Here is a 25,164-nt window from a genome sequence, read left to right on the forward strand (position 1 = left end):
CCCGTCCAGCCCGTCTAGGTACCCGGCAGGTTTGTCTCATCTCGCCCAGACTCGGGCTGGGCTGGCCGGCTGGCTCAAGTCGTCGTGGTGTCGTGGCCGTTTCAGGAAGATCCAGCGAGGGATGAGGAGGAAAGAGACGGCCGAGTCACGAGACTTTGCTGGAGTCGTCACCGCGCGTCGACGTCGTTCAATGCTGCTCGCTCATGAGTCTTCACAGACACGGACGCTGACGCGGACGAGGCAGGGCTGATTGGTCGGCGGGCATTGTAGGGGTGGCACTCGTCGACCATTCTGAAACACGTACAAGACAAGGCCGGTGAGCAGGCGAACGAATGGGCGAGCGAGTTGGTGGCGTTTTATTTGGGGAGCCCGCGACATAGACCGAAGAAGATGAACCGGCAACCAGGTGGTCGGTCAAAGGATTTGATTGGCTGGTAGCGGTCGAGATCCCCCATGTCGGCGCAAAATAGAGACAGCGTTTGGGGTCGCGACAGGGAGAGCGCTGCGGCCTCAGGTACTACGCATCTGGGTGCTGCCGCCGTAGTCCAGAACTCCGCCGTGTGCTGCAGTGCCTGGGCAACAGCCGCCAAGAGGGGTCAGCGAGGTTGGGCCATGAAGACACGCCGACGAGGAAAAAGGCCTCTCCAAGTCGTCTGCAGCTCCATGGTTGGCTGGGCGTGAAATGATGGGTGTGGCGCATGCGGACTGTAAGGCTGCGGCGGAGAGAAATAGAATTTGGGTAAACAGGCTCCCAGGCCCTGCCCAGCGTCCAGTCATCAGGCTGTGACGCTGGACTGCAGCAACGCTCGGGCGTTCCCGCGCGTCGTATGAACCTCTGACTACAACACAAATCTCTCTGTGACTCTGACTTTTTGCTTCAATTTCGACCGACTGTCAGCAACAACCTTGGACGACGCGCTGACTCACGTCGACCCCGCAACCAGCCGCTTCTTGCGCGCCCGCGTTTGTTGTTGGTTTACTTTTCTGCTGTTTTGGTTTTGCTTTGCGTAGAAGTATAAGTGTTTTTTGACCCTTCTCTCACCAGCCCCCTTGCCCCAATGGCACTCGTGATTCGTGCTGCTACGGCCGTGTGGACACCCTCTCAAGCAATGACGATGCATTCGACGACGCACATTCCCCCGCTGCCGTGTGTTCACGTCCATCCCGGTCCCAGGCCTCCCGCCCGGGGTCCTGGAACTTGGTCACCACGACCTGAGCTCGGATCCGAAATCCTCAGCGCTGACAAACACGTGAGGGGAAGAGGACCAGCCGAACGCGGGGAGAAGCATGAGGTCGAGCCAGCAACGGTGCCGAGCATTCCGTCGTTCCTGGCGGGTGGTGACTCGGACTGACTGACCGCAGGAGTGAGATCAGTGGCGTCGGTCGCGTCGCGCCGGCCGGCTGGCTGGCGGAACGGATTCAACGGCGAACTAGGTAGCAAGCTAGCTCCCGGGCGCGAGACGCGTTCAAGCCACTCGCTACATTTGCTGGTTGAAGCAACGGCTGCACGAACAGACGCAGCGCGCCGTCGTCGCTGGCGTCGCGGGCTTGGACGACGTGCGCCAACGACTCGCGAAAACGTGACCTACAAAGCGGAGTCAGACACTGGAGCTAGGTAAGATGGTGCTGCTGGCCTGCTGCTGGCTGGCCACTCACGCAGATGGAAATTTCCCGCGCCGCCGATGCCGTGGCTGACGTACTTCCACGTCCCAGGGCGCCGTGTCGCCGGTTTCTTCTTGGGCGTTGCGGCGGACTTCTGTGGCGTCTGGGTGGTGGCGGATGGATCGACGCGTATTTGGACGTCTTGTTCTGGCGGTGTCGAAGAAGAGGTCGAGCAGCGGACGTTGACGAGGGGAATTGCATCATCGTCGGTGGGTGCGGGGCGTGGTGGCGCCGCTGTTGGGCTGATCAGGGAAAAGATGGGGTGCATGTCGTGTGGAGTAGCGGTGATGATGAGCCAGGCGATCAAAATTCCACCAAGAGTCGCGGGGTCAAATGGACAGTGACAGCGTACGAGAGCTACGCAAGCTGCCTGGCTTGTCAATTGCAATGTAGCTTTTGTACTTCGGCACCAAGATAAGACGGTAGGCCTGCGGCATGCCGACGGTCAGCTACATATGTATTAGGACGCGCGGGATGTTGGTGAGAAGGAAGTCGCATCCATCTTCTTTTTCTCGCCTCGCAGGCTGGATCGACGGTTTCATGACAAGTTGAAACACACTGCCCGTGGTACCTTTCTCGGTGCGACGCCAAAAGCTGGAAATGAGAATGCGCGAGGTATGACCTCACAGCTCACGCACACACATACCGCACTAGAGCGCCTCACTCCTCGCGTATCTGGGTCGGTGCAGATCAAGCAGTCCCTGAGAGTCAGGCTGTGAGAGTGGCGTGCCTGATTTCGTTCGGTCGAAGTCGGTTTGCTCGGCCACAACCACGCTGTCACGAAGAAAAATTCAGTTTTTTTTTTTTTTTTTTTTTTTTTTTTTCTGCTTGCAACGACTGCCGTCGCTTCCGTTGCGACCACCACGGCAGCAGCATCCCACGGCGATGATACAGCTGACGAGCAACTCGGTCCTCAGCTGTTGCACAGGTCGTCAATCAATACCAGCTGCAAACGACGTCGCCAGCCAAAAGCACCGTCCGCCAACCTGTCCGTCCCCCTGCACGCAAAACCAAAATACCCCCCCCCCCCAAAAGCACAGCAACAGCAGCACGCACACGCAGCTCAAACGCGCCCACACCACCACACGCGCAATGCAAATCGTGATCAACAGGCACACCTCCAGTCTGCCCCTGTCCTGTCCTATCCTGTCCTATCCTGTCCTGTCCTGTCCTGTCCTGCCCTGCCCTGCCCTGCGCACCCTCCGCTCACGCCCTCCAACGCCACCTGCCCTCTGCGCCCAGCGCAAGCTCTGCTGCTCCAGCTCGTACGCGCCCCGAGCGCGTTTTCAATTTTTTCCTTCCTTTTTTTTCACTCCTTTGTTGCCCGTCTGTCTGGCTGTCTGTGCGGTGCGGCGATTCGATGCGATGCGAACGAGAGAGACTGACCGACTGCCAAGTACTGATTCCGTCAGTCACAGCACGTGGACGTAAGAGATGGATGGTACCTACCTGGTACGTCGCTTGGCAAGGGACGCCGAGTGTATGGGTTTGATGCCGTATGTGCCGTGCCATATGGTACGTACCGTGCGTGCGTGCGTTGGCTGGCTGCTGCCATCATGGTGTGTGTGGTGCGTAGGTTGGTCAATCGTGCTGTATGAGCAGCTACCTTTGTACCTACCTCGAGCACTGAGTGTGCATGTCGTCATTGGCAAGACAGGAGGAAGCGCTGTGGGAAACTTTTGAGGTAAGCTCTCGAACTTGGTTTCAAGTACACCAAGACCACAAGGCAAAATTTCGAGATTATTGCCATTTCGACAGCATGATCCATTAAACGTGAGCTACTTTAGAATCTCAGTTCTCTGTTCTTGTCAACCTACTCCAGATCGATCAGAGTCGACAAGAGAGCGAAAAAGTGATGCTGTGGCAGAGCAAAGCCATGGGCAGAAAATCCCCGAGTAAAAAGCACAAAAGCGCCATCCGACGCCTTGAGCCACGTCCCGACGCCGTTCCAATTCTCCGAGGAAAAGAAAGTCCTTTCACGTCTCAAGCCAGACTCTCAAACCCCATCCGATTCTTTCAAGTGGCCATCACTTCGTAGCCCGAAACTCCATGGCAATTTGGAAGCACCATCAACTCCCTCATGAAGCTCAAGATCCCATCATCATGGCCTCGAATCCCTTTGGCACTTCCCATCCATGCCTCTGACACGCCCTCTTGTACGCTTCCACGGCTTCGCCAACACTATATTCGCCCTTGTGTCCCTGAGCCAATCGAGCCGGTCGAGGGTCCGTCGACGACATGGCAAGACGGACTTGCATCAGGACCGCCTCAATCGTCGATACGGCACTCCAGCCGCTGTTGGTCAGCAACTCCATGCATAGTGCGCCGCCTGCTGTGACGTGACCACCGCCGCCCTCCAAAAACGACAGAAAGCAAGGACGAATGACGCGCACAAAAGGAGGCGACATTGGGTACTCCTTGCCGAAGCGAATCTCCAGGACAATGCTTTTGATGCCGCGAGACTTCATGTCCTTGGCGAGCGGAATTGACGCGTCGAAGCTGTGGAGCTCAACAATCCACTGATAAATGTTGCCGGTTTCCATGATGACTTCGGGATCAATGTACCAGCCAAGCTCGTGCAGTGGGCTCGAGTCTTGCAGCTTGAGGACCGACCTGTAGTCCGACTGAAGGCGCTTGGTCGCCATCCCAGACGCGGCATCGCCCGTTGGAGGCGCCATTGCCGGGAGTCTGCTGCGCTCGAGTGTCCCGGGTACAAAGTCAGTCAGTAGTTTTGTTGCTTCTTGGATGGGTTCCTCTTCTAGCTCGAGCAGCTCGCGGTCTTCATCGTCCGTTGCCAAACTGGAAGCACTGTCGTCATCATCAATGCTGATGGGGTCAGATGCAGAGCCTTGGGCCTTGAACTTCTTGCTTCCGAATGGAACGGCGTGATTGGCATTGCGCAACGCTTTCGAAGCCGGGATCACAAGAAAGGCATTTGTCGAGCCCCTGGGCGTGACTGCAGGATCTTGAGTAAGTGGAAATGTCGGAACCGGTTCCTGCTTTTCTGGCTCCTTCTTCCATTGGTCTTGGAGGTTCTGCTGGACAAAAAGGTAGCGAGTTTGGGTCCAGTCAAGGTGCTGGACGACGTAGTAAGGCGTGTGGGACTTGAATTTGCTCGGCGCGTTGACAACCTCATTCAGAGAAAGAATGACGCTGGGTTTGATACTGCTCAGGGGCCAGAGGACCGAGGAGGCTCCTGCATTTGAATTTGAGTCAAAAGCTACGCTCATCGCACTGGACCTATAGCTGTAGGCTATGCTTGTAGCGGCGTCTCTTGCAAAATAGATGCCGTTTCCGTATGCTCTTCCATTTACGATTCGAGAGTAATTGAGACCATCGCGGATGATTGAATGCCAATTTTGAAGACTGCTCCCATGCCACGCAAAGAGTGTGGGGATGCTCAGCTTCATCTCCTTCTTGATATTTCCGACCGATTGCAAGAACCGTCTTTCCTTATCCTGTTGCGCAGTCAGTCTTCAGCTCAAGCTTTTAGAGCAATTCAAAACGAAGCGACCGACTTACTGGTGCTCCCATGGCGAACTTGAACTGTATCCATCCCGGCATTCCAGAGACTGCCTCTTGTCGGCCATCATCAGGATAACTAGACCCATCCGGAAGGTCTATTTGCATGATGCAAGCTCTGTTCGACGCAATTATCCAGCGGAGCAGACCCAGGACCGGCGGGGGTATGCGGTCAGACCAAGACTTGAGGTCCGATCCAGTTTGCTTCAGGTATTGCTTCATTTCTTCGATGCTCGGAAGCATCTCCAAGAGTAGCCAGATGGCTTCGCGCATCTCTTGTTCCTCCAAGCTGTCGCAATCAGTGGTATAAAGCCAGACTGAGGCGTCCAGAGATCCAGACGGCATTGAGATGCTGGATGTCTTTTCTGGATTCTCAAGGCTCATCACAGAAGATTGCAAGGACGTGAGCGGCATGACAATCGGCTTGGAGAGTCGGATATTGGGAGCATGGATGGTGTCTTCGACCTTGGCGTGAAGAATTTCAGCCCGAGAGTGCAGCTTGAATGCGACCCAGTCCCCATTCTTGATACCGAGCTTGCTTCTCGACATGGCATTCGGAAATGTCATTTCTCTGCGGTCTATGTTCACTCGGACATCCATACTGCGCTCATGTGTCGGAAGGCCTTGTGTTTTGTTGGCGACCTTCAGGTTAGAAGCGCCATCGCTCGGCTTCGTGACTGTGCTAGTCTGAGCATATCGGAGTACGCTGAGGGGAGGTATCCTCAAACCAAGGCCTTTCGGCAAATGATTCGAATCAAGGGATTGTGTTTTGGCGCTGCAATAGCAGAGGGTGACGAGCAGATCCACGACCTTTGGTTGAGTCATGATTTCGTGTTCGATGCGAGGCCCAAGACCCATCTGCATGTACTGAAACAAGCACAGGGGGATGTCGCACACGTAGGGTTTGAGAGCCTCAAGTCCATGCGGCATTCGTCGATGGCAGATGAGGCAGTAGTCAGGTGAGCGAACGAAGTTGCGGACGAGAAACTGCATGGCAACGAGCGGAAGAGACGGTCGCCGCTGGGAGCGTTCATTGACATGATCAGCCGTCACGATCTCGGGAAACGCGTTGTTTGGAGCGTTTTCGCAACGATACTTTGGATCCTGGAGGGCAAGAACACTGTCCGCGTGGAGCCCCACAGCGCCCTGGTGATCATGATAGAAGAGCGTCGCGCCGTCCCAGGACATACCCAAAAGCCTGCACTTGAATAGCATGATGAAGGTGTCGTTCAGAAGGTGGTGCATGGCTTCTGTTATGAAGTGTTCCCGAAAGCCGCCTGTGTCTTGATTTGATCGGTCTCTGAGGCCTGAAGACGAAAACGCTTTGCAGATTTCGTTGGCGGTCGGCTTGTAGGAGGGTCCAATGCCAGTTCGAAACTCCATAGAGGTCTTCAGTGGGATATGCGAGGTTTCACGGCCCTCGAGACCTTTGTACCCCTGCGGATATTGGATGAGCAGTATCAAGTAGTCTTCCGGAGCGATACCCCAAGCCTGCATCGCCTCTTCAGAAATTCCTAGTCGCTTGACCTTACAAGAGATTGACAGGTAGGTGGGCTGGCCCTGAAGAAGGGAGGGAAAGCCGCCAACTCTGAATCCAGCTTGTTTGACAAGTCGAAGGTCGCCCCGAATCTTGTTCCTGTCTTCCAGCGAGAGGGTGCTCTCCGAGAGGGCCTCAGGTTTGAAATGGCGAGAGGGAGAATCGTCATCGTCAAATTCAAAAAAGCTGGGGTGTTCTTCAAAGACATTGTCCTCATCATCGTCCGTCGCCTCACTGTCATCGACGTCAGATGGCAGCGATCCGCTGTCATCTCCGTAGAAGAAGTGTGAGAGGTGATCAAGAAGACCTCGTATGCTCAGTCCGGGCTGGAGGGACTCGCCAGCACGAGCCAGAGGGTTGGCAAATTCTGGAGGAGTAGTATCGCCGACTACCAGGAAGTAGTTGTGAGACGATGGGTAGTCAGAGACATCGGAAACCATGGCGGTGACTAAGAACCTTCCGCCCGAGGGTGGAACAAAGTCAAAATCAATGAAGCCATCATCGTCGCCTCGCCGTACGGCCGAAATGCCTTCAGAATTGTCTTGAGAGTCGATGACCGCGTGAAGGTCTGCGTTGTAAGCCCTTCGAGGCATGGTTCAACGCGTGAGAGCGAAGGATGCAAAAGAATGAGCGAAAGGGCAATGTTGTGGGGTGATAAAGTGGAAGAGCGGACGTGGATCAAAAAGGCAAAGAGATGGAGTCAACAATAAGGGCGTGGAAGGAAGGAAAGAGGTCACCCAGGTTGCCCAATTTGGAGCAACTGCCAGAAGCGACCACATGCAGCTACCGGTACCTACCCAGGGCACGTTGAGGCGACGCTCTTGTCGACAACAATCGGCGAGAAGCTTCAAATGCAGATACTATAGAGGCTCATCATCTGCAGCCAGTGGGAGCCCGCAGTGGGCATACGATGAAGCCGGAGGCCCGTTGATCGAACCACTGGCGTTGTGATGCCTAACCGAACCTCATGGTCCGCCTCCGCCCCGCCCCGCCCCGCCCCGCCTGCGGGTCCAGGCCCAGGCTACAGTACATGTACTGTACCTTGCCTTGGAGGTGCCCTCCCAACACCAAACAACCCGTAGCCTCGTCGCCATGGCCGTGTCCGACGCCAACCGCCCTCCCACCGTTGAGCCCAAATCCTCCCACGTCTCTGATCCGTCCCTGGCGCCCTTTATTCAGCCTCAATTCGACCCTGCCGACCACCTCAACGCCGTTCTGCCCGCCCTGTCAACCGCCAGGTCTCGCAATGCATCCGACGTCCCTCTGTCAGAGCTCTCGGTACAAACACAGACGTTGTTGTCGCAGCTGAATGCTCAGACTACGCGCTTGTCGGCGGTCCTTACCCAAATGACCGACGACATTTTGCGGAGCGGCGCTAGGCTTGCGTACGAAGTCGAAGTTCTGAGGGGCGAGACTGCTGGTTTGTCCGAGGCCTTGACAGACGGTTTAAAAGATGACGTGGCCAAGTTTGTTCCTGGAGGCCTCAGGATAGAGTCGGCCTCTGGCGCACCGCCTTCGAGCGACAAGCCTGACGAATCTGCGACAAGGCCCAGCACTGCCAGCGCAGATGCTTTACGAAGAGGCTCTCAAACCTCTGTTGAGCCCGAATATCTCAACCATTTGCGGACTTTGACGCTGGTTCGCTCGCGCCTAGAGAGCGTCATCAAAGTCTTTGGCGAAGCCATGCAGTGGACTCTGGCCCCTTCCGAGGTTTCCTTTGCCTCGTCTCTTGTGTCTGTATCTGCTCCCGAGCCAGGATCAGAGAGTCAAAGCCGCGAAGAAAAAGGTCGAGAATTCGCCGAGAGACTGCGTAATGAGATTGCTGAACTCATCATCGGTACGGATGAAGGCTTGGAGGCTGCGCAAATACGCATTCAGGCGCTCCGTGAACTCTCTCAAGTCTGGAAAGACACTGCCGAAGAGAAGGCGCGCACGAGATTTGTGGATGGCCTGGTCAGGCTTGCCGAGGACCGTCACAGGCAGTGCAAAAACAATCGAAATCCACCACAAAGGAAAGCGGATCCCACAAGAGCAGAGGGCATAGTAGATGCACCGGAGAAGACTGGTGGTTTCTTGGAGAATCTACAAAGGATGCGTGAGAACATCTATCTTGGATGAAGGACCCGACAGAAGCCATTCAGATTGGATGGATGTTCTGAAGAGAATGAGCCAGTCTCCAGCCCCAGGCGCGCCACAGTTGCCGTGAATCCAAGAGATGTGCGGCGTTGAAATGTCGCAAGGCCAGAGACAGGCGCGCATCTTGGATTGGTTCCTTTTGCCAGTCACAGCGCCGGGCCTGGATGTTGCACACCTGGTGCTACACAGCAAGTGATGCGCCATTGATGCTTGGAGACGAGCCGCCGTAGATAGAGGAAGACCAACGAAGGATCAAGCCAACGTCATGTGGTGAAGCGGGTGTAGAGCTGCGTTCTGGATGGACGACGAGCATCACATGCCTCGGCCGGCTGAGGAGGGCGCGTGTTGCAGGCGGGAACACAAGGTGCTTTGAGCACAGGACAAAATCAAACAGAAAGATGTCCATAACGGGGCATCTTCAACGTCAAAGATCTCATGTGCCAAACAAACGAAGGCTAAGACCGCATGCGTGCTGCTGCATGGGCCGGCATCGCTCCCTGGCTGGCTGCTTAGTCACAGGGACTCGGGGTTCACGGGCGGTCCCAACAATCGAAGCTGGTGGTGCGGTGCAGGGATCCTGGAGTACCCTCTCCCATCTCACAACTACTTCCTGACCTCCACCAAGCCTCCCCCTCGCGTGCTCCTCCGACAGTCACGCTTCGACCTCTTCCTCCTTATCATGTCTTCTGCGCCTTCAAATATCTAAAAAAATTCCTCCCTCCCCACCAACTTCCCGCTCCCCATTCCAGAGCCCCGCTCGACCTCGCTGCCTACAGGCTCGCTCTCCACCTCGCCTCCCTCGTCCTCGGCGCACACCATGCTCGACCCGTTCCCATTCGAGGCCCCCAAGGCTCTCCAGCGAGCCGTCGGGCCCTTGGCCGACCGTCTGGGCCTCAAGACGCTTCCAATTCACATACACGAAGTGCTGCTCGCTGCGCTGCTGTATCACGTCACCTGTACCTTTGTCTCGCCATGGCTCTCTGCCCGCTTCTTTCCCAAGATATATACCCAATTCAACCGGCGGACGCGCATCAATTGGGACGTCCATGTCGTGTCGCTGCTACAAAGCACCTTGATCAACATAGTTGCGCTGTGGATACACTGGGTAGATGAAGAGCGCGCCGAGATGAACTGGAAAGGGCGGATATGGGGGTACACTGGCGGGTGCGGACTTGTCCAGGCTCTGGCCTGCGGATACTTTGTCTGGGACCTGTGGATAAGCCTGCGCTACGTTAAGGAGTTCGGACTTGGATTGCTTGCCCACGCAGTCAGCGCGTTGGCAGTATTCAGCTTCGGATTCGTACGTATCCCCGCTCCAAACGAGCTGCGCCGGCGCCGAGATCGGCCAATTACTGACTCTCCGTGATTTCCTGCAGCGCCCCTTTGTCAACTACTACGCAACGACGTTCATCCTCTACGAGCTGTCGAGCCCCTTTCTCAACATTCACTGGTTCTGCGACAAGCTCAACCTGACTGGCTCCAAGCTCCAGCTCTACAACGGCTTCCTCTTAATCGGGACCTTCTTCGCCGCACGCCTCTGCTGGGGCACTTACTCGTCGATTCGCTGCTTCTACGATGTCTACCGCGCGCTGACGCAACCGAGCGGACCTGCCGACACGTCGACGAGCCAGATGATGCGCTTTACGGGCGACGAGCAGACGGTGCCGATGTGGCTCGCGTGCACATACCTGGCCTCCAACCTGACGCTCAACTCGCTCAACTTCTACTGGTTTGGCAAGATGATTGAGGCGGTGCGCAAGCGCTTCGACCCGCCGCTCGGCACCAAGCGGCCCGCGAAGAAGGCCAAGAAGGAGGAGGACAAGGTGCTCGTCGAGGGAATCGAACTCGACACGGATGAGGAGGTTGAGCGCATAAATGGCACGACCACAGGCGTCGAGACTGACCCCGTCGTCGCTAGGGGCCTGTACGATGATGGAAGACGCACCGTCGAGGTCTCTCAAACCGAGATTCGAAGTCGGCGGCGCGGATGAGCCCGCACAGCATCCGTCGATGATATTACAGTACAGTCTCCAAGTGGTGTGCGGTTCAGATCAGGCGGCCGGGAGATAGACGGCCAAGGCACCCTCACGGCAGCAGACGGCGCGCCGACTCCTGCGACAGGCGTCGATTGGTGACACACCATCGGCGGCCCTTTGGGCCTACGAAATGGGATAGATGCGAGGCGCCCTCCGTCTGGTCTGGTCTGGTCTGGTCTGGCCTGCGCCCTCATATGTGCATAGATTTCCCTCTGCTCTGTTCAGCTTTTTCCTTTTCCATCAGGTCGAGTCAAGGCACCATGGAAGCGATGTCATATCTTGCGTTTTCGCCCATCTAGCTAGCCCTTCTTGTCGTATTCAGAGTGTATGCTGTCGAGTGAGTGTGTATCTGGCATCGCGTGGAGTGACGAAGCCAGAGAATTGAGTCTAGTCATTGTCAATGATTGCCTATCTTTGTGAGTAACGGAACTGATTAGACGTTTTCGGACGGACAGACTGACGTGCAGAGACTGACGACAGGATACAGAACGGATTCCATCCTCATGTGCTGATCGCCCAGACTAAGTGTGTTTGCGATACACGTGTTGGATGCAAGGAACTCTGAATTTCCCTTTCCTCTGACAAACCCCTCGAAGCTGCCCTACCTCTGTGTGAACAGACAAAACCGAAGCTCACTCTAACCCACTACGTCCCATACAGCCGTCTAGTACCCTTTCCCACTCTTCCCTAGTCCTCCTCCTCCTCCTCTCTCCGCGCCTCAACCCAACGTCACACCCCTAACTAACCAACCTACTCCTACCTTCCTCCTTGCCTCACGCCAAACCCATCCAACCGCAAATCTGGCAGCAACCCCAGACCCACCTTATACAAGCAAAGCACGCGGACAATGCGTTTGTTCGTTCGCTCGTTGCACGACAGCGCGGTGCGGTGCGGCGTGGGTTGTTTGACGCATTTAGATCGGCATGTAGCTGGAATGGGGAGGCGGATTGGCGGTGTGGAATGAAAAGGATGGGGCGGGAAAGGCGGAGATATGGGAAGGAAAGGGAAGTGAACAGGTAAGTAGGGGAGACTTATGAGGAGGCCAGAGGTAAGTTGATGTGGTTTTGGCTTTGGAAAATGTGACTCGAAGATGGTGAGTATTTAAAAATTCATGTACTGCACTATTTATTAGCCCACACAGGTCCATAAAACTCATACAGCTACCTTGCGTGAGGATGAAGACTCAAGGGAGAAGAAAAAAGATGGGGGCAATGAATCAAGCATCTCAGTCGTTCAAGAGCCGTAAACAAAAATAAAGACATAAGGGCAGTCCCGATTCCCCTAGATCCAAACGACAACACAAAACGAGTAGGAAAAAAGACCCAAGAGCCGTCCGCTACGACGCAAAAGAAAGATTGCACATCAAAGCAATCAACAGCCATCCAACACGAGAAAACACCCACCAAAAACACACAGGCTCTACCTTGGCAGCGGTACCCATCCCGGTCCAGGCGTCGCAATCGGCCAACGCACATACGCGCCACCAACCGTACTGACCGGCTTGCCCAGAGCCTCATGGCGGCGAATGATGCGACCAACCTCGAGAAAACCGAGACGCTGAATAACCTCGAAGCCACCAATCCTGCCCTCTCCCTTCTTCCGCACCTCCTCCCACCGCAGCGTCTCGCCATACCGCGCCATGAACGCGGCCTCGTCGTCGAGACTCAGTAGCGTCATGAAGAGCGCCGCGACGACGATGAGCTCCTCGGGGAACTTGACCTCGTAGCCGCGGTTGCGGAAGGTGATGTCGAAGTAGACGGCGAGGGGGAGGAAGGAGGGGTGTCCGTGGACGCCGGGGATGGGTGTTGGGCAATCGTTGAAGACGGGCTGCGCGACGAGGCGCTGGTTGGACGTGTGCGAGAGTGAGAATTCAGCTGGATGCGTAAGGTACCGCGACCAGATGTGCTGGAGAGTGAGGAAATGCGTCTTGCTAAAGGGCTTGAGCTTCGGCAGGTCTTTGTGGTGGCGGAGGCGGGTTGGTTTGGGTAACGGGGTAGGTTCTCCACTGATTGAGGGATTGGGTACGGCCCGTGGGATGGGTTGCTGTGCAGCTACAGGTTGAGTAGGTGCGGCCGGCTTGGACTCCTGCTGGAAGGGCGCGATGCTGGACCAAATTCGTCCTAATAGCCCGCCTCCTTGCTGCTGCGGCACTGACTGCGGTTCCGTCTGGTTGCTCGAAGATGGCGCTTTGTGTAGCTGTCCTTGTCCTCGGGAACTCATTCTGTTTTGCTCCTCGAAGAGACGAGGATAGGAGCGGTTCATGTTCAGCGACATCATGTGAGAGTGCTCTTGCTTCGCAGAGGACTGAGAGTACTCCTCACCATCAATGTCCATACTATCGTCATGGGTCGTGTCAACACTTCTGAGTGTGTCATCTCCGTTGGGTCTGACAGGGCCAGGCGCAAGTCTGGGAACTGGGCCATCGAAGAGAGAATTGCGTGGACGGCTGACTCCCCCCGACCTGGACTGGGCCGACAAACGAGTCGCTGAGGGCCTTGAATGTTGGCTTTTCTCAACAGATGCAACGCTAGGGGCCGAGTAGTCCTTTGGAAGATTGGTGGTGCTGTGATCCAACAAGAGTCTCTGAGTCCGCTCTTCTTCAAACTGTTTCTCAACCTGTTCATCCTCCTCGTCATATCTCTGGCTCATCCGACGATTCTCAAAAGCGCCGCTGCTGCGACGACGAGCCGAAAGTTCTTTCCGCAACTGCTTAATGTCTGAAGATTCAGACGGCTCTGGTTCTGGCTCCTCGACGACGTATTCGTCCATCATCGAGCTTTCAACAGTCATTTGGTTCTTTTGGTACGGGCTGCTATTAATGGCCGAGGGGGAGGAGAACATGACTTGCTGCCTCAGCGGACTGCTGCGGACAGGAGAGTTGAAACCTCCACCCATGTTGTAGGGCGCTTTAAGCACCGGCACCTTCTGTGGAGTTACTTGCGGAGTCTGATCCTGAGGTGTGTGGATCTGGTCCATGATGGCAGAGAGACCGTCTTCCCTCCTGGTCTGAGCACCCTGATAGGGCTGTCGCGGCTCAGAGCTTCCTCTCCAAAACAGACCGGTGTCATCAGATCCGTTCGCCTCCGAGCTGAAATTGCTCTGATTTGCCCTCTGTGAGCTACGGGAAGCACTGGGCTGTCTGTTGGAAGAGTCCTGGGCGCGAGAGCCAGAAGATGATGGAGCAGCCTGTTCCTGTCTGGACGAGGAACCGCGGCCTGAGGACTGTGGCGTTCTACTGGTCGTCTCTTTGTGCCCATGACCGCAGGTGTTCAAGATACTGGAATTTTGTGACTGTTGCGCCGCTTGCTTTCTTCTTTCACGCCTTTCGCGTCGAGCTGCAGCACGGCTTTCGGACGAACGGCTAGCCTCTTCTTCCCAAATGTCATCTCCCAGGCTTTTGGTACCTTCTTGATTCTGGGGCAACTCAGAAGACCCGTCGCTCCCACTGGAAGCCTCTGAGCTAATGGAGATGACTTTTCCGGGGCTAGCCTCGGCAATTCTGCGTGAAATCGCTTCGCGTCGCCTTTGCCAATAGGCGTCAAAATTTTCCCCAGGCTTCTGCGACAAAGAACTGTCGACGTTCGAAGGCAACTCTGAAATGTTTTGCTCTGGTTCATGATGGTCTTCCGCCGCAGACCTTGGAGTCCGGGCGCCAGAGTCATCTTCTTCGGAGATTTGACTTTGCTGGCTCCTGGCCGGGCTGATCAACTGTGTGGGTTGCGCTGCTGGTTCCAGTGCGGAGTGCTCTGTAACAAGTTGTGATACAGGTGGAGGCGGGGAATTGAGTGAGTATGAATGGCTCTCTTCTGGCGTTGGAAGGCGGTGATGGGAAGAAGAATTTTGCGCAGAGCTGGTGCTTGGTCCATCAAAAACGCTTCCATCGGATGCCGTTGTATCATTATTCTTGGCGGAGTCGTGAGGCGTCGAGACTCCGCTAGATGTTTCCGGCCTCATTGATCGAGTTGACTCATTCAGCTGATCACCGAAGTGGGAATGAGGTTCCTCTCTTGAATTAGCTTGGAAATTTGCGGGTTGAACTTCGGCCTTGGTCTGTTGAGATCCTGCAAGTGAATCTACTGAGTTTCGCCTCGCAGAAGTCACCTCCTCCTCCCCGTCCAGCACGCCTTGGAGCGCTTTCCCAGCGCTGACAACGTTCAAAAGCTTTGGAGTGTCAGCCGTCGGAGGAGGAAAATGAGGGTGCTCAACAGCTGGCGGAGCAGAGAGCGACTTGAGTTTCTGGTTGCCGGAGGGTGTACGTACTGGGAACCTGACTGGTGGAGATGATGGCATGTACGAGACCGACGCGACTGAGTCGTTGACATCTGGGATCGGAGAGGAGATTGCATTGCGGCTAGCGATCTGGGTACGGTGTCTAGGGACTGGATCTGTCCTGAAGACTGGAGGTTTTGCGTGCGCCGGTGGTTTAGGCCCCGGCATTCCAGCCTGCTCTGGTCCGCGAGTTACCTGCATGCTTGGAAGTGAGTCGAGAGAGACCATGCTGAATTCTTCGCTGTGGAGCATGGTAGTATCCCCGATTTCATCCGGCCTCACAATGTCGAGTTCATCCTCCGAATCTTCGTTCTCTTCAGAGGGAGCGTCTTGGTTATTGTTTTGATGAGAAATCATGGACTGCCACATGCTTGCATCATCATCGCGAGATTGTGATGTGACTGCCCGGGGAGTGTCTTCTTGATCCTCTTGACCTTCTGAATCGTCGGTGTGGACATCTGGTAATGCGCTAAAGACGTCGCTGTCTGGCGTCCGTTTCCGTTCCCTCACAGATGTGCGTGTTGTGCGCGTCGGCCTCCCCGTCTGCGGCGCGTCATTTCCAACATCTGGCTCTGCATGCGGTGAGGCTGGTGATCGTGGGCCGTACATAGGGTTGGCCAGAATTGGCTCTGGCACTTGACTTCCTCCATGCTCAGGCCTGCGCGTCTGAGGTCGAGAGCTGGGCTTGTAAGACGGATCCTCGACTGAAGACTCCCGGGATCCCTCAGGACTCCTCACGATAGACCTCCTGGTCCGGCGGACGGGCGTACGTGTGCGCGGCTTGGGAGACTCTTTCGCAGCATCAGATTTTCGGGGCCTGCCCCTTCTTTTGGTGGGAGATGATGCTCCAGTCTTGGTCTCGGCTCCGCCTTCTACCTGAGAAGCAAGAGCGGGAACGGTATCGGATTTCCTAGGTCTTCCTCTTCGCCTGGCTGGGGATGATCCATCATTGAGCGGGATAGATTTTGTTTGAGTATTAGTCACAGGAGCCGTGTCTGACTTGCGAGGCCTGCCTCTTCTTTTGGCTGGTGATTGGCCTTCAGTATCGTTCAGTGGGACGGATGTGGTCTGCGAAATGATGCGCGTAGATCTTTTCGAAGTCGGAGAACTCATCGAGTTCTCATGTTGTGAATCACCAGGTTCAGCTTCAACAGTTACTTTGATGCGCCAAGGGGAGCCATCCTTGCCCTTTGGCGTGGTCATAGTAATGCTCTTTGAAGGCGAAAGCTTTGACGATGGAGCAAATGGATCTGAGCTTGGAAGATTTGGAGATCGAGATGCCAAGGGCTTCGAGCTCCTGCTAAGAGCCCCAAAATCTGGATCATGTTTTGTAGGCGAGCTCGTTACCAGACACAAAGGATCTGGCGACGACGACAAAGACATGGCCGCTTGACTTGTGGATTTTCAGAGTCGATCTGCTTGCGCATTAGATGCAGTCATAGCAAACTTAAGCCGAGCAAATGGGCGTCTGCATGGTTTTTTGATGAATGAGATGTGCAAAAGATGGGCCTTTATGGGAAGCACCGCGGAAAAAGGCGGTTACATGATACAATCTTACCCAACGCAACGATGGTGCTCAGTTGAAAGCTAGGCAGCTTATGTCGATAGTGTTTGCAGAGGGTTGAATAGTCGTTGCTGAAATGCCGATGGTAGCGATGGTGGCCCAGGTAAAAGATGGTGGGTGGAGTGGTTTGCGCAGGCGGTAACTGGGTCCCCCGGACAATGTTTGTAAACAGTCGGCAAAACACCGGCCCTTCCCCTCCCTCTCTCGACAACCCACGACATCACCTCAAGTCGCGCGTCGATGCGCATCAAACCATCTTCCTAGGCGCGCGCCATCCGGCTTCGCTGAGCACCGCCTATCGCTCGCAGAATCTTCTCTCACTTCCCCAACATCATGTGCGCGTGATGGGAATCCCTGGGTGGGTCGAGTCGCACACGCGACAGCAACAACACTAACATTAGACAGCATTTACAAGGAGATTGGCCCGGGCATCCGGGTAGCCCTAGCCAAACTCGCCGTCCAGAAATTCGACGAGAAACATCGCCCATTGCGCATAGCAATAGATACTGCGATATGGCTTGTTCAGATTCAATCTTCCAAGGGTTCGTTCATTCCCTCGCAAAAGACTTTCACCGCTAACGTATCGCAGGTGGCACCAATCCCGCCATGCGAACATTCTTCTACCGCTTGCTCCGCTTGATGAAGCTGTCGGTTCAACCTCTCTTCGTTTTTGACGGTCCAAACAAACCCTCTGAAAAGCGCAACAAGAAAATCGGGCAAACTTTCGCCTCCATACCCGAGTACTTTGCGAAGCAAGTTCTGAAGAAATTCGGATTCCCTTTCCATGACGCACCGGGCGAAGCAGAGGCTGAGTGTGCCTTGCTCCAGACATCAGGCATTGTCGATATGGTGCTGAGTGAGGATGTCGACACACTCATGTTTGGAAGCAGGATGACGATTCGTCCCTCTCAAGATCAAAAATCCGGGAAAAGCGCAACCCACTTCAATCTGTACGACTCGGTGGAAATAAAGACTGAATCTGGTCTGGATCGTGAGGGAATGATCCTCGTGGCCATGATGAGCGGTGGCGACTATTTGACAGAGGGCATTCCAGGGTGCGGTCCGAAGGTCGCTTGCGAGGCTGCTCGGGCTGGATTTGGCAAGAGACTCTGTCAGCTACCGGTTGGTGACAAAAATAGACTTGACGAATGGAAATTGGACCTTGCCGAAGAGCTCCGGACGAACAAGAGTAAATATTTCAAAACGAAGCATGCCAGCCTTGCGCTGCCGGAAGACTTTCCACGGATGAAGATCTTGAGATATTACACCCATCCTGCAACATCCTCTCCAGAAGCCCTTGAACGTCTTCGTCTTCGTGTGGAAAACTCTTGGGACCGAGAGATAGACCTTGCTGGAGTACGCGAACTCACCGTGGAGGTCTTCAAGTGGCAGGGCAAAACTGGAGCAAAGCACTTTATCCGCAACCTTGCTCCTGCTTTGCTTCCGCGGGCACTTAGGCTACGTGGTCAGAGGATTGCGGCTGAGATGGCATCCCAAAAGACCACCGCTGAACTTGACGAAGACGAGGGCCAGTTGGTGGTAAGCATACACGGCCACAGGCAACATTTCTCAACAGATCAAATGGACGAATTACGGGTTGCCATCGTGCCAAGCAAGATTGTCATTATTGATATGGACGCCGAGGACGAGGACAACGAAGAGTCATTGGCTGACATAGAAGCCGACCTGGCTTCAGCTGAAAATCCAGAAGGAGGGGAAGGTTCCACGAAGCGCCCGACTCAGTACGATCCAGACCAGCTGGAAAGACACTGGGTAATGGATTCGTTTGTCAAATGTGGTGTCCCGATCAAGGTCGAGGACTGGCAGGAAGCTCAGAGAAGGAAGAATGCTCCAAAAGAGAAGAAGCCGAGGAGAGTGACGGCCAAAAAGCCTCCTGCAAAAGGCGGAATGCCACTGGGTGCACTCGATCGGTTCACGACTGTCACCAAGTCCAATGCTGGACCATCAGAAAAACCAACCAGGGCGAAATCACCAAGCGTGGAAAGGCTGGATCTGTCGGGAATCAGAGAGACAGGTGGGCAACGGACCGGTTCGCTTCGTCCACAGAAAGATGCATCTGGTTCAAGGACTGCTGAATGTTCAGCTTCTATGCCCAACGTTGTCAACTTGTGCTCATCACCTGTTGAGCCAGTTACAGAAAAATCTCACTCCTTCTCCGAGACAGCTGACGAGCACTACCTGTCTCCCAATATTACCAAACGAGCCCGGAATATTCGCCGCACAAAGAGTGCTAACGACCCCGTCCAAGACGAGCCAGCCATCGCTCTTCCTCAACTCGGGCGCAAAAAGGCGGCAGCATCAAGCTCGAAAAATCGAAGCACTGCTGGATCTTCGGTCGAGGACTCGCCCTCAAAGCGGCAGGTTTCAATTGAAGAGTCTCTGCGATCTTGGCATGGCGCCTCTTCCAAGAGACATCCAGCTACGCTGCCATCCTTGGATGAAGTGGAACAAGTCGACCTGACAAATTCGCCAATACAACTTCGTGCAGACGCGGTCAAGAACGCTGCCGATGTTTCTATAGTGCCCACTCGCTCCAGGAACAGAGAAGCGCTCTCATCAACGTCAAACAACACCACGGTCACCAACTCTAAGCGACAGCCTGCAAGAGGCGATCGCTCGAGCGACTCATTTCCGAAACCAAGCTTGACCGCGAGCAAATCTAAGATGCACACGCAGAGAATAGCTTCCCCGGCTGCGCCTAGCTCATCACGGATCGACAACGTATTTGGATCGTCCAAGAACTCTGCTGAAGCACCTAAAAAGCGCGCCATCAAGGTGCGCGAAAGCCTCGAAGGAGGCTGGATGTTTGTCGACAGAGATACGGAGCATCTGGACCTGACGGGCTCCTCGCAGGAGTCATGCATGGCCAGCAATGCGGCCAAAATTACAAAGAAATCGGCAGCACCAAAACGCAAGGCGTGGAGGGAAAGTGGTGTCGAGATGTTGGATTTGACCGGTGCCTAGAAAATGACACGAGACAATTACGCGTAGACGATGCCTATGGAGTTTCGGTACATTACTTACTTGGGCTGGCTATAGGTCGTTCGGTGTTTGGGAAAATCTTTCTTTCATTGTCACTATTCTTGGTCTAATCCTTTGTCAAGATTGGATACTTGCACATACGGTAGGAGTCATGTACTCTTTTTGGCGCGGAATACGCTGTCGTCATTGATACCCAAGTATGCCAGCCTCTTTCAAGTCTCTTCTTTCTGAGCTCGCGCACTTGGGACTTGGCAGGATATAAGCAAATTTCTTGACATACCGATTGGGTCGTCAGTCTCACGGCACAAGCCGGAGACAGAAGAGAAAGAGAACGGAACCTTTCTTTTTCATCGCAGGCGCTTAGGTCACAAGTGGAAGACGCTCGTCGGAGCTGCAAGAGATACAGAGATCAGAGTCGACCTTCCGATTCAAACAAAGTCAAGCAGCATACAGTCTGCCATATTACCACAAGCACATACGCCACATCCATTGACAGCCAACTAAACTCCAAAATCTTATCAAGACCCCCGGCCTACCGCCTCCTTTCCATCGCCCTCCTCGCCGTAAGGTTAAATCCAGACCCGGACCCGGACCCACCACCACGCTCACGATCCTGTCCACGACCGCGCCCGCGTCCCCCTCCGCGTCCAGCATCGCTTCTAGGCCCGTGACGACTGACATACCCATACCCACTCGCGTAACCACGACCGTAGCCGTTGCCGTAACCACGTCCATAACCACGGCTGTACCCAGTTCCATAGGCGAAATGCTGACCGCGTCCTTGATAGCCTCCATAGCCACGACCGCGACCCTGCCTATCATCCGCACTCCGGCGCTGGCCACCGCGCTGACCACCATACCCGGAAGACCCTTCTCCATTCCCCGCCTCCTCCTGGTCCCCCTCGCCCTGCGGCCAGGCAACCCACTGCATGCCGTCCTGCATCGCCGCCGCAACAGCTGCCGACGCAGCACCAAAGCCACGCGGGGCGTCGCTCTCGCGGCCTCGCACCGCTTCCCACGCCGCGAGACCCTCGTCCTCCCCCAAATCATCCTCGCCATCATAAAATTCCAAATCGCGCAACTCGACCTCGCGCCGCTCGCCGACGATGTTGAGCGCGACGTCGCCGAGCGAGCAGTGCGCGACGAACGCGCGCCAGCGGTGCATCTGGGGTGCGTTCAGCGACGGCGACGTCAGCGGCAGGAAGCGGCGCGTCAGTTGCAGATGGTTCGTTGCGGTGTGGACGACGCGGCGCGCGCGGGTGCCGTTGGCGGCGGCGGTTTGCGCTGACGGCGCGTCGTGCAGGATGCCGTCGACGGTGATGGAGTGCTGCAGCTTGGCTTCGGTGTCGAGAGTTGTGGTGATGGCGGTGACGGCGGTGGAGGGGATGGCGATGATTTGCATTTCGGGGAGCGAGGTCGAGCCGGTTAGTAGGAGGAGCCAGGTTGTTTGTGATCCTGTGCGGAGGGATGTGTTTGTCAGTAATGTACCAGCAGTTGTCTGTGATTGTTGAAAAAAAAGGGGGGGGGGCTGGGCGAATATGGAGAGATGGATGGAAGTTCGGAGGAAGTTGCTGCTTCGTGTAGGAGCGGTCCTGGGAATCCACTCACCCCTGTGTCTATCAAACACAATCACATTGTGCACATAAATCAGCGTGAGCTGGTTCTCGTCCTGAACCTCCTCCAGGTCGAACACCTGGTGCCCACGGACGAGGCTGAAGGCGGCGATCTGGTGAGCCCGACGCCTCTCCGCGCCCAGAATGACAAACTGGTCATCTGGCCCGCTAAGTGGTATGCGGTTCTCGCCCTGGGCGTACAACTCGAACAGAGCCATCAGAGGGCTCGGTTGGGGATCGATGCCCTGGCGTTGCTGCCACTGCTGCAGATAAGAGGGATCCGGCTGAAGTGCCTGCATCATCGCGGTGGTGGTCAGTCAGCCAGCCAGCCAACACTTCCAAGTATCAAGCCCCCTTTTGCACTTCTCCTCCCCCCTGACAACTGACTCACCGGACCAAACCAAGTCGACCCCAAATCATCGTTCTCCGCGACGCGATCGTGCTCCCCGATGCCGCCCGTGTCGTCTTGGCCGTCGGCCTCCACCGTCGCCCGAAGAGCGCCATGAGCGCGCTTCACTGCCCCTTCTCTCCTTAAAATGTTGTCGAGAAATTCTCTCCGCTCCTGCCGCTCCGAGGGCCGCATTGGTCGCGGGATCCAGTTAAAGGGCGCCCGTCCTTGCTGCGCCGAGGGCGTCTCTGGCGGTCCCTCGGGAGATTCCCCTGTACTTTCGTATGTAGAGTCGTCTGAGGATTCCTCTGAAGATTTCTCTGAGGAATCTTGTTGTGGTTTCTGCGACGTCTCGTCGTCGGCCATTTTTGTGGTGGCTGTGATGATGGGGATGAGATGGGTCTTCTTTGGCGCGTGTGAGCCTTCGAGTATCGATCGGAAAGCATTGGGAAGCTGAGTGTGCAATGTCTGTTTAAGAGTTGGGCTTTCGTGTTGATGTACAAAGAATGCCAAAAATCCCGGAAAGAGAGAAAAGGGCAGAACACACAAAGAGGCGATGGGGACTGCTTTGAGATATGGTAACGAGAACGCCGATGAGATTTTCTTTTTCGCCGGACAACAGGAGGGAAAGATCAAAAAAGAAACATTGTGCAGTGTTAAATAGCTCCAATGTGTTAAATGGCGATCCCACAAGTAAGCAAAAAACGCGACTCATGTACAGAATGGTATTGCTTTCTTCGAAGATGCAGACATTCGTATGGCAAAAATGTAGCGCAAAGGTTTGCATCAGCTCGAAGTGTCCCAAAGCGGAAAAGACTCCCTTGTTGACTTCTTTAAAAAGAAACAAAGAAGCCGCTGCCGCGATGTCAACACTCTGTCGAGATTGTTTTTGAAGCTCGAGAACAGAGCAAAGCACGCCACTGAAATAGACAAAGGCGACCTATGGGTATGCCGGAAGGAGCACCCGTAGGGCAAATGCCAAGGCCAATTTGTACTTGCAGTGCCATCACTGTTACTTTTGATTTTTGGCTGTTGTTTTGAGGCAGTCGAAGTATTCTTTCCATAGAATTAGAAATAGAGAAAAATTCAATGGTTGAAGCGTGAGAGAAGTGGAAGGACACGCATGGAGGGAGTATCATTAAGCTTCATTACACATCCAAGAATGATTAAACTACACTTTGCCGCCGTTCTTTCCCCTCTATTTGGCCGTGCGGTTGAAATCACAACTCAGTCTTGCGACTGGTAGCGCCATTGCCACCGACAGTGAAGCGATACTCGGCCTGCAGGACGTAGGGGTCGGTCTCGGGACCGAAAATGTTCTTCTTCTCGCGCTGCCACTCAGGCTGATTGATCGAGTCAATCCAGTCCTCGACTTCCATGACGACGCAGCCGTACTTCTCGACAACGCGTGGACGGTTGGTGTTGTTGAAGAAGCCCTGGGTTGCCTTGATGGGAAGGGTTCCTTTGCTCTAGTCAGCAAACAGCTTCAAAAATGCATCGCGAACCAGAGGGGAAAGGCGAGTTGGGTAATTCGACCACTAACCGTTCATCGAGTTGCACGAGTACATCTGGAACGCATCCTGGTCAGTGAAAATATCGACCTTGATGCCCGAAAAGTCGCTGCTCAGGCTGGCGACCGGGCCCTTGGTGCGCCAATCGTATGGACCGTCTTGCGCGCGGTTGACGATGAAGCAGTTGTCGTAGCCGGAACATCCTGCACCGCAGTTGCCCTTGATTTCGGGCTTGAAGATATCGGTGCCGATCTGCTTGGGGGCGCTCCAAAAGTCGTTGACGGAGCCCTTCTCATTGGGCAGAATGGTGCCGTCAGGGATCAGGATACTGTCGACGCCGACGCGCTGGCCCGAGTAGGGCAGGGAAAAGGTGTGGTTCAATGCATTTGCCGTATCATTGTTCTGGAAGCCGTCGAGATTCCAGTATGTCTTGTGTGAGGTTAGCATCGGAGAGTTAGTGACTTGATCAAAGGACTCACGTGAGAGCTAAGCATGATGGGCGTCTTCTTAGTTAGAGCCGTTGCGCCCATCTTCAAGTGCCAGGTGTAGGGCGTCAGCGTGTACTGGGCAAACGATTGAACGTCTCCGGGAAAGCCTTGTTCGCCATCTTTGTCAAAAATCGTAAAGGTGATGGAGTTTTCGGTGTGGGCGGCAACTGTCCAGTTGCGCTGTAAATGATTAGCAATTGCTAGTTTTCTTTGAAAACCAACATACCCAGTCCCAGCCATTGGACCCTCCGTGCAGTGTATTCACACCTCCATGCTCGTTCTTGACGGTGTTGTATGTGACGCCGTCGATTTCAAAAGTGCCGTTCTTGATGCGATTGGCGTAGCGACCTTGCGACGCCAGCGTGTCAGCCAACCAGAGAAACGAAATCAAACGGAACAAACGGGCGGCTGGCCAATGGGATCGCTCGATGCGGGAGACGGGCTCCAATCAAATAATGGCCAACGTCGACAAAACGTGATTAGTGCAAAAACTCACCAGGAACACTGCCCAAGTGCGGGTGAAGCTTGTCAATGCTGTAGTAGCTTGCATTGTCGAAGCCGAGCACGATGTCACGCTCGACGCCGTTGGAGTCGTTCAGGAAGAGGTTGGAGATGGCGGCGCCGTAAGGAATGAAGTTGGCGCGGATGCCCTCGGCCGAAATAGTGTACTTGCCATCAGGATTCTGGGCTGAGACTCGGGCGGAGGTGAAGAGGAGCAGCGTCGAGGCCGTTTGGAAAACGGTCGTGGCGACCATCTTCGTTGTTGATGCAAGCTGTCGCGCAGTGGTCCAAGGAGCGAACAAAGAGCGGTGATATAGATGATTGAAGGATGTCCAAGGTTGTTGCTGCGACGGCGGGACAGTTGTCAGACGAAGCCAAGGGCGACGGGATTTTAATAAGGATTCAAACTTGCCAGAGCCGCAATAGCGAATGCAAGTACCCGGAGCAGCAGAGTCGAACATTACGTGTGTGTCTTCTTCCTGATGGTACCCCGACCCCGACCCCGACCCCGCAAGCCGCACCCACGCATGACCCTCAAGCTCAACGGTGGCTGGGAGCTGGCCCGGTTAAAGACGCGCAGGGAACCATCTTCAGGAACAACCTTTTGCGACGGCCTGCTTCCGGTTCTCCATTGTTTACTTTGTCTCGGCATGCCGTCTTGACGTGAGAACATTCACCTTCGGCTGTCGAGCTGGCTGCTCCCGCCTCCACAACCACCGTCGAATGTCTCAACCCATCATGGCACAACCTAATCTCAGGCCCCCGTGAGTGAGCTCTTGACACGGCAGCCCCGCTCGAAGGATTCGATGGCGTACGACCTCTGGCCCATGTCATTGCGCAGCTCTCCCGACCGCCTTTCTCGACCTGCTCGTCTCTACGACGCATCGACGCCTCCTTGCATCCCTGTTCGAGCCGAACGGTGGGGAAACAAGGA

The 25,164-nt window shown here is 55.1% G+C and overlaps 9 protein-coding genes across 9 annotated transcripts; 4 read left to right on the forward strand and 5 right to left on the reverse strand.

Annotated features, from left to right (window-relative positions):
- Positions 1-945: 945 nt before the first annotated feature.
- Positions 946-1,930, reverse strand: IWZ02DRAFT_522445 (uncharacterized protein; the record flags this gene model as incomplete). Its single annotated transcript, XM_066770836.1, has 2 exons — positions 946-1,503; positions 1,657-1,930. 2 exons carry the CDS (start codon positions 1,928-1,930, stop codon positions 1,154-1,156), a joined length of 624 nt encoding a protein of 207 aa, XP_066621303.1. The 3' UTR covers positions 946-1,153.
- Positions 1,931-3,408: 1,478 nt separating this feature from the next.
- IWZ02DRAFT_405078 (uncharacterized protein) lies at positions 3,409-7,706 on the reverse strand. Its single transcript, XM_066765660.1, has 2 exons — positions 5,185-7,706; positions 3,409-5,120 (listed from the first exon to the last, which is right to left on the reverse strand). The coding sequence occupies exons 1-2, from the start codon at positions 7,312-7,314 to the stop codon at positions 3,750-3,752; spliced, it is 3,501 nt and encodes a 1,166-aa protein (XP_066621304.1). The 5' UTR covers positions 7,315-7,706; the 3' UTR covers positions 3,409-3,749.
- A 28-nt stretch (positions 7,707-7,734) lies between these two features.
- Positions 7,735-8,939, forward strand: IWZ02DRAFT_315412 (uncharacterized protein). Its single transcript, XM_066764122.1, has one exon. The coding sequence runs from the start codon at positions 7,814-7,816 to the stop codon at positions 8,837-8,839; it is 1,026 nt and encodes a 341-aa protein (XP_066621305.1). The 5' UTR covers positions 7,735-7,813; the 3' UTR covers positions 8,840-8,939.
- A 530-nt stretch (positions 8,940-9,469) lies between these two features.
- On the forward strand, positions 9,470-10,940 carry IWZ02DRAFT_315408 (TLC domain-containing protein). Its single transcript, XM_066764120.1, has 2 exons — positions 9,470-10,157; positions 10,234-10,940. Exons 1-2 carry the CDS (start codon positions 9,675-9,677, stop codon positions 10,846-10,848), a joined length of 1,098 nt encoding a protein of 365 aa, XP_066621306.1. The 5' UTR covers positions 9,470-9,674; the 3' UTR covers positions 10,849-10,940.
- On the forward strand, positions 10,941-11,342 carry IWZ02DRAFT_315409 (uncharacterized protein). Its single transcript, XM_066764121.1, has one exon. The coding sequence runs from the start codon at positions 11,033-11,035 to the stop codon at positions 11,276-11,278; it is 246 nt and encodes an 81-aa protein (XP_066621307.1). The 5' UTR covers positions 10,941-11,032; the 3' UTR covers positions 11,279-11,342.
- A 970-nt stretch (positions 11,343-12,312) lies between these two features.
- IWZ02DRAFT_483287 (uncharacterized protein) lies at positions 12,313-16,545 on the reverse strand (the record flags this gene model as incomplete). The annotated part of the gene is made up of 1 exon (XM_066769161.1): positions 12,313-16,545. One exon carries the CDS (start codon positions 16,543-16,545, stop codon positions 12,313-12,315), a length of 4,233 nt encoding a protein of 1,410 aa, XP_066621308.1.
- A 395-nt stretch (positions 16,546-16,940) lies between these two features.
- IWZ02DRAFT_315440 (flap structure-specific endonuclease) lies at positions 16,941-19,951 on the forward strand. Its single transcript, XM_066764123.1, has 3 exons — positions 16,941-17,084; positions 17,132-17,268; positions 17,316-19,951. The coding sequence occupies exons 1-3, from the start codon at positions 17,071-17,073 to the stop codon at positions 19,709-19,711; spliced, it is 2,547 nt and encodes an 848-aa protein (XP_066621309.1). The 5' UTR covers positions 16,941-17,070; the 3' UTR covers positions 19,712-19,951.
- Positions 19,952-22,096, reverse strand: IWZ02DRAFT_522459 (uncharacterized protein; the record flags this gene model as incomplete). Its single annotated transcript, XM_066770837.1, has 2 exons — positions 19,952-21,635; positions 21,734-22,096. 2 exons carry the CDS (start codon positions 22,094-22,096, stop codon positions 20,262-20,264), a joined length of 1,737 nt encoding a protein of 578 aa, XP_066621310.1. The 3' UTR covers positions 19,952-20,261.
- Positions 22,097-22,792: 696 nt separating this feature from the next.
- IWZ02DRAFT_456304 (galactose mutarotase-like domain-containing protein) lies at positions 22,793-24,726 on the reverse strand. The gene is made up of 6 exons (XM_066767847.1): positions 24,643-24,726; positions 24,226-24,574; positions 23,956-24,077; positions 23,721-23,909; positions 23,274-23,670; positions 22,793-23,192 (listed from the first exon to the last, which is right to left on the reverse strand). Exons 2-6 carry the CDS (start codon positions 24,482-24,484, stop codon positions 22,951-22,953), a joined length of 1,209 nt encoding a protein of 402 aa, XP_066621311.1. The 5' UTR covers positions 24,485-24,574; positions 24,643-24,726; the 3' UTR covers positions 22,793-22,950.
- Positions 24,727-25,164: the final 438 nt, after the last annotated feature.

This window comes from Phyllosticta citriasiana (assembly GCF_038021145.1).
Source record: "Phyllosticta citriasiana strain CBS 120426 chromosome Unknown IWZ02scaffold_9, whole genome shotgun sequence".
Classification (NCBI taxonomy): domain Eukaryota; kingdom Fungi; phylum Ascomycota; class Dothideomycetes; order Botryosphaeriales; family Phyllostictaceae; genus Phyllosticta; species Phyllosticta citriasiana.